Here is a 7,081-nt window from a genome sequence, read left to right as displayed (position 1 = left end):
TACCTAAAGGAAAGATGGCTTTGTAAAACAAGTGGGTTTATAGAATAAAGACTGAGCATGATGAAAGGAAATGATTCAAGGCAAGACCTATTGTAAAATGATTTCAACAAAAGAAAGGGATTGACTACTCTGAGTGTGAAACTCACAACAATCAGAGTTGTTTTAGGGATAATAATTGCAAAAAATTTACATCTTGAACAATTAGATGTAAAAACAACATTTCTTCATGGTGAATTGGAGGAAGACATTTACATGCAACAACCAGAGGGGTTTGCAATATAAGGAAAGGAAAACCAAGTCTGTAAGCTAAAGAAAAGCCTATATGGTTTGAAGCAAACTCCAAGACAGTGGTACAACAAGTTTGACAACTTCATATGTAGTTCGGGGTACACAAGATGCCAGGCTAATCATTGTTGTTATGTGAAATATTTTGACAACTCCTACATCATTCTACTATTATATGTGGATGATATGTTAATTGTAAGATCCAGTATTAAAGAGATTGATAAGTTGGAAACAACAATTGTCAAAACAATTTAAGATGAAAGATCTAGGAGCTGCTAAATAAATAATTGGCATGAGAATCATCAGAGATAAAGACAAAGGCATACTAAAGCTTTCACAAATAGAGTATGTCAAAAAGGTTCTCAGTAGGTTTAATATGAAAAATGCTAAACTAGTAAGTACACCTCTAGGGAATCATTTCAAGCTCAGTAAAGACTAGTCACCAAAAATTGAGCTAGAATATGAATACATGGATAAGGTTCCATACACCTCAATTATCAACTCTTTGATGTATGCTATAGTCTGTAATAGACCAGACATTGTCCATGTAGTGGGAGTTGTAAGCCAATATATGAGCAATCTTGAAAAGTAGCATTGAAAAGCAATAAAATGGATCATAAGGTACTTAAAAGGTTCATTAGAAACTTGTGTTACCTTCATAGCTGGTGGTTTGAAACTTGAAGGTTTTGTAGATGCTAATCTAACAAGAGATATTGATAGTAGAAAGAGTACTATAGGATATATATACACTCTTGGAGGCACCACTGTTTCCTGAGTTCTACCTTGCAAAAAGATCATCATTCTTTCAACAAAAAAAGTTGAATATGTTGTAGTCTCAGAATCTACAAACGAGATTATATGGTTGTAGAGTTTCCTGAAAGAATTGGGTAAGGTGAATGGAAAAGGTACTTTATATAGCGACAGTTAGAGTGCAATATTCCTTGGCAAAAATCCAGTATTTCACTCCTGGACCAAGTATATTCATATCAAATATCACTTCATCCGACAATTGCTAGACGATGAATAACTAATGCTAGAAAAGGTGTGTGGAAGCAAGAATCCTGCTGACATGTTAAGTAATAGAGTTACACTTAATAAACTAAAGTTGTGTAAAACTTCTTTTGGTCTTTAAGGATAAAAGATAATTTCATTGTTTGTCTCCAAGTGGGAGATTGCTAGAAAGTGGAGACAAACATTGTCCCACCTCCATTATATGTAAATGAGAATACCTAATTTTCTACTTGACATATAATGGAGGCTTAATTGGTGGCATAAATCATGACATGATTTATGCCCCATGCCCTTCACTCCTAGCTTAGTGTGTGTGTGTATATATATATATATATATATATATATATGCTTAGTGAAGAGCCGGGAGTGAGAGTGAAAAACACGAAGAAGAAGAGAGAGCAGAAAAGAGAGCTAGAGTTAGTAGAGTTGAGTTGAGAAGTTTTTCTCTTTCTCTGTTGTTTTTATTATTTCTTTGAGTTATTATTACAAACCAGTAGCTCCTTAGAGTAAGTAAGTTGTCAAACCATGTAAATTTATATGTGTTTAATTGCTTGAAAGATCCAACAGATAGGGCATTCATACGAGACATTTTAATATATTTTAAATATTAAAAAATAAAAAAAATAAACTAAAATGTCAATTTCACTCACAACAACTAAATTCGGCTCATCTTCACAGAAACAAAAATTACATAACAACCGCTTTAATAAGGTCATGACTCATGATGAATATATATATATTTTTTTTTATCAAAACAAGCAAAGCTCAACTAAACAATTGTGAGATATAACTAAGTCTAAAAAGAAGTTAAATGCATCTAAAAAAATTACATAACAACCGCTTTAATAAGATCATGACTCATGATGAACATCTTTTCTTTAATCAAAACAAGCAAAGTTCAACTGAACAATTGTGAGATATGAATAAGTCTGAAAAGAAGTTAAATGCATCTAAAATATGATTATAATAACGATAGTAGAAGATTTGATTGTTAGATTAATGAGCTTGAAATTGATCAAATTATTCTAAAGATCGAGTTAACAATATAAAATATTTTGTAGGTCAACGGAGCACATAAATTGTTGTTTTTTCTATTTTAGGTTTTTTCCCTCGTTAATTTTGGATTTGAATTTATTTCCTTAACTTTGGATTCTTTAGTTAGATAAGTTTTTATAGCTTTTATATAAATAACTGGAGTGTTATGATTATAAGCTTAGAGCTTTGAGAATCCTAATTTTTGTTTACATTTTACGCTATGTCATCAATTCAATTAACAAAAATTACGAAGCAAAGAAAAAGTTCAGCAAGTTTAATTAGTACCATCAAATGATCAAGTGTAAAGATAATAAAAATACAATAAATAAAGTTTTTTTTCATGGAAAAAAAGTAGAATGTTTTAAAAACAAAGTAAGGAGTTCATAAACATATACCGAACGAAGCATGAACTCAATTCTTAGTTGATCCTAAAATATCATAAACTTTGAAATACATTATACGAAGAGGTGTATGATACTCATTTTTATGTTTTTCAATGGAGGACATTTCTCTGTTTTACATTAAAAAATATGTTTTACTCATGACGAGTACACAGACACAATCATGAAGGTTTCAAATGTGACTCCCATTTATGATTCTTTCTTTTTATTTTTATTTATGCAGTTGCTTGTAACACTGGTTGATTCTCTAAAAGGGCGAAAAGAAATTCTGTCTGATCTTGCTTAACACAAGATTGATAAAAACATGATAAGTGGCAGGGATGACTTCTATATTAGCTGGAAAAAGAATGGAAAGAAGAAGACAGCTTGTTCTTTATCCAATACTCTATAAAAAGTTATATATAAAGAGCAGAGAGAACAAATTAAAGTTCTTTTCCGAACAATTTTGGAGGGCCATGCATGCATAACATTATATATATTCACCATTTATTTCACATGTTACCGCATAAAAAAAATCGAGTCTAGCTCAAACAACTAATTACTTCTAAATAAAAACCAGAAATTATTAACTTTTCTTGGATATTAAATTTATTCATAGTTATTAAACATGATGAATTGATATAATAATCTAATAATTTAAAATCTGATTTAAGTTAGATTTCATTTCAAATTATTGTTGACTTGCAGTTCAATTACTGTTGCTTGGTAGAAAAAAAAGATTGAAAATTTATTTTTTTTGGACAAAAATGTTAGACGGAATAATTTAATGACTCAAGTGGATTGAATTCTTAAATTGAATTAAATTCAAGATTGGATGGATGTGATAACCATGATTTAATTAAATCATTGACATATACTTCATCTATATTTGCATAATTTCAGAGGTTATTTGGTTTAGAAAAATTCTACATTAGTTCTTGATTTTATTTTCAAACTAGTGTGTTTTGTAAATCTTAATTCCTTAAAGAGGGTAGGTATTGCAAACTTATTTTCTAAAACAAAGATCATTTTTTCCAAAATGGCATTAAAACACGACTACTGATTTATGTTAGAGTTTAAATTTTTAAATTAAAATGATTCTTTAACAATTTAAATGGTGTGGAAATTTATGAAGAAAAAAGAAACTAACATGTAAATTCAAATAAATAAGAATTATTTGGTACAAACTGGTATTAATTTTAGTATTGAAAAGGCAAATTAAGCTCCCTCTCCATTCCTTGCATTTCTAAACCTGTAATCTTTTTGCATTCATAGTCCATAAACAACCAAAATAAATACAGGTATAAGAATTATATTAAATTGTGACATTTAAAATTTAAAATAATAATCTCATTTTTTTACTAATTATTATGACTACAACTAAAAAACATGGGCTCAATTTAACTAATCATATAAACACTAATTAAGTTAATATATTTTTTTAATTGTTTGATTAACAACTTTAAACTTCATATCATAGCTCAGTGGTTAACATTTGTGTATAATAAGAACGACGAGAGAGAATTTTATTAATTTTAAGGAAATAGACAACCTTTCTCTCTCTCTCTTAAAAAAAAAAAAATACGAGCTATCATCTACTTTTTATAAAAAATTTAAAAAAATAGTCCAAACCCGCTAGACTTAATTTCTTAGGTTCATGTGTCTGTGCTTTATTTTGACAGACCCTTTGAGTTTTGTATTAGCCATTTGGGTATTATGGTGTCTTTTTTATTAATCTCTTGATTTTCTTTTAAATTTTATTCCTGGCATAAAGCAACATAACACGATGAACAAAAAGGGACAATCAAATCCTTGTGCAGCACAATACTGTACAACGAGAATTCAAATAGGCTCAAAGTAATTAAGCTCAACTTCCAAGTAAGCTAAAATACTTGTTCCAAACTAAAAGCTACTTCATTTTCAAGCTAGGTCGATCAATCACTTGGCGTAAATTAATATTAATTAGTTCTATTTAATATATAGTATCCCTCTGTTGATGATCGTCATCTAGAACTGGAACTTGCGTATCATTAGTGAGTATACGTCCTAACAATGTCTATAGCACTAAATATGGAGGGCCCTTCACATAGCTCTTCACTTAGCCGTAGTTCTGATTCGTGGCTGCACTTCTTGATGACCGAAAGTCCGGAACAAGACGGAACTCCCGACCAACAGACAGTTATTCCAAGGGTCCCACCAGAGTTTCGTGAAATGAATGAGAACATGGGTTGCTATGAGCCAAAGGTGGTCTCCATCGGTCCCTATCACCATGGGAAAAAAGAGCTCGAGAAAATGGAAAGCCTCAAGACTAAAATGGCCCGCCAGTTTGTCAAAGATAGTAGCATGGCAGCTGAAGAAATGGACAACAAGGTCAAAGATTTGGCCAGCCATGCTAGGGAATGCTATGCAGAGGAGTCAACCGGTCAGTTCAACGATGAGAAATTCACCCTGATGATGTTTCTTGATAGCTACTTCATTCACCAGTTTCTCACCAACAAGCTTAAGAATCAGAAGCTGAGGAATGAAGAAGTTACTTTCGTTGCAAGGGACTTGTTATTACTAGAGAACCAGCTCCCTTTCGACGTTCTTATGTCATTGATGAGGTTGTTGGTTACAAGTATGCTAATGTTTAATTTAACTAGATGTGATTTAGCATGAACATAAACTAGAATTTTTTACTTTGATAAAATCTTAGCAACAAAAATATAATTGTTGATGAACTTAGGTTTTATCAAAGGAAAGGGGATAACATTGCTGGGGAGGATAAGTCTTCGTCCCGACAAGTAAGTAATTAAAACTTATCTACTTTGTGCCGTCGATTTTAGTTCTTTTGTATTTAGTTTAGGAACCTGCTAAATTAATTATTTTTTTATTAAATTATTTATATTATTCATAACTTGCATGCATCATAAAAATTTCAACTAAACATTTTTTATTTCAATTTTCCGAGAAGCTGAGTTCGGAAAGTGAAGATCAAGATTTGATGAAAATCTTTGAACGTTTCTTCGAAGACATTCTTGCAATACCTCCTCAAAGAGAGTCGTGTTGGGAAAAGATATCCAATTCTTTTTCAGAATTGCCAAGAAAATTAAGATCAATTACTTCGAAATCCCCAGGATCCATGAGTATGTTCTTTGATTTCGATCATCTTCTCGATTTTTTTTATTGGAAGTTCGTATACGGCGAAGGAGAACGTGAACGAGGGAGAAGAAGGTACCGGGAGATCAAAAGCTGGAACCGGTATTATTCTGTCAACGAGCTTAAGAACGTTGGAATTTCTTTTATGCCAAGCAACACCCGTGTTTTCACTGATGTCAAGTTCAAAAATACATTGCTCGGTGGAGCACTCCTCATTCCTCCACTAAGCATAGAAGAAGAAACCAAGCCCTTACTTTTGAACTTGGCAGCCTTTGAAACATGCGGTGGTTGGTATTCTAAAAAGTGCACTTCATATGTATGCTTTATGCGTTCACTGATTGATAAACCTGAAGATGTGAAGGAGCTGCGGTCAAAGGGAATACTCCGCACCACTATAGGAAGTGACGATCAGATAGCACAAATCTTCAAAGAGATAACAACCAATCTGGCGCCCAACCCTTCTGCTTACAATGCGGTCAAAAGTTCTGTTGAATCGCATTATAGAAGCAGTGTCAAGAGATGGATCCTTGAAAATAAGGGTCCTTTTTCTAGAGCAGTGGTCAAGTACTCTTTTATTTATGGCATTGCAGTAAGTGCCATACAAGCTTACTTAGCAGAACAAAAGAGAAACCAGGTTTAGGCAACTGAAGCTGCTCAAAAGCCACCCTAGCTATAATACCCTTAAAACTTGATCATACACATAAGAACTGTTTTTTTCCTTCATCTTTTTGTTTTCACCATTAACAGTGTGGATTGGTTTGCCATATATATGTACTGTTGTACTGTTTGGATTGTCATTTCTTTCAAGTCGTGTGATTCAAATCGATAATAAGCAATATCATTTTCAGATACAAATTTATTAATGCATTCGCTTTTGCACTTTCAAGAAGTCGTACAAATTACAGTTCATGGTTCTTTCTTTTCTTCTCTTTAGCATTTTCAAGCTTTAATGGAACTAGTAAAGCATATATATTGAAGCTATCTCTATTCCCCACGCATTTAACATCTCACAGCATGCAAAAATAAATAAAAAAAATCAAGTGCTCTAGCTTGAACAAGATACGAATAGCTAGTTACTTCTTAATTAAGAGTAGAAATCATTAATTACTTTAATTAATAGCAGAAATCATTAACATCACTTGAATATTGGGTATACATAAATCGATATTGACAAACACCCCACATCTAAAAATTAATATATTTTTTTTTAATATGACCCTAGCTACCTTCAG

General features: G+C 31.9%; 1 protein-coding gene across 3 annotated transcripts; it reads left to right on the top strand.

Moving 5' to 3' along the window:
- The first annotated feature begins 4,705 nt into the window (after positions 1 to 4,705).
- On the top strand, positions 4,706 to 6,656 carry LOC105115851 (UPF0481 protein At3g47200-like). Of its 3 annotated transcripts, none has more exons than XM_011012899.1 (3): positions 4,706 to 5,314; positions 5,437 to 5,494; positions 5,665 to 6,656. In XM_011012899.1, the coding sequence occupies exons 1-3, from the start codon at positions 4,764 to 4,766 to the stop codon at positions 6,487 to 6,489; spliced, it is 1,434 nt and encodes a 477-aa protein (XP_011011201.1). In that variant the 5' UTR covers positions 4,706 to 4,763; the 3' UTR covers positions 6,490 to 6,656. The 3 variants fall into 3 exon arrangements, with proteins under 3 accessions (XP_011011201.1, XP_011011198.1, XP_011011199.1); XM_011012896.1 differs by having other exon boundaries at positions 5,662 to 6,656; XM_011012897.1 differs by having other exon boundaries at positions 5,437 to 5,497.
- Positions 6,657 to 7,081: the final 425 nt, after the last annotated feature.

The sequence above is a fragment of the Populus euphratica genome, unplaced genomic scaffold (genome assembly GCF_000495115.2).
Source record: "Populus euphratica unplaced genomic scaffold, PopEup_1.0 scaffold780.1, whole genome shotgun sequence".
Classification (NCBI taxonomy): Eukaryota; Viridiplantae; Streptophyta; class Magnoliopsida; order Malpighiales; family Salicaceae; genus Populus; species Populus euphratica.
This window is presented reverse-complemented; position numbering and strand designations above follow the sequence as displayed.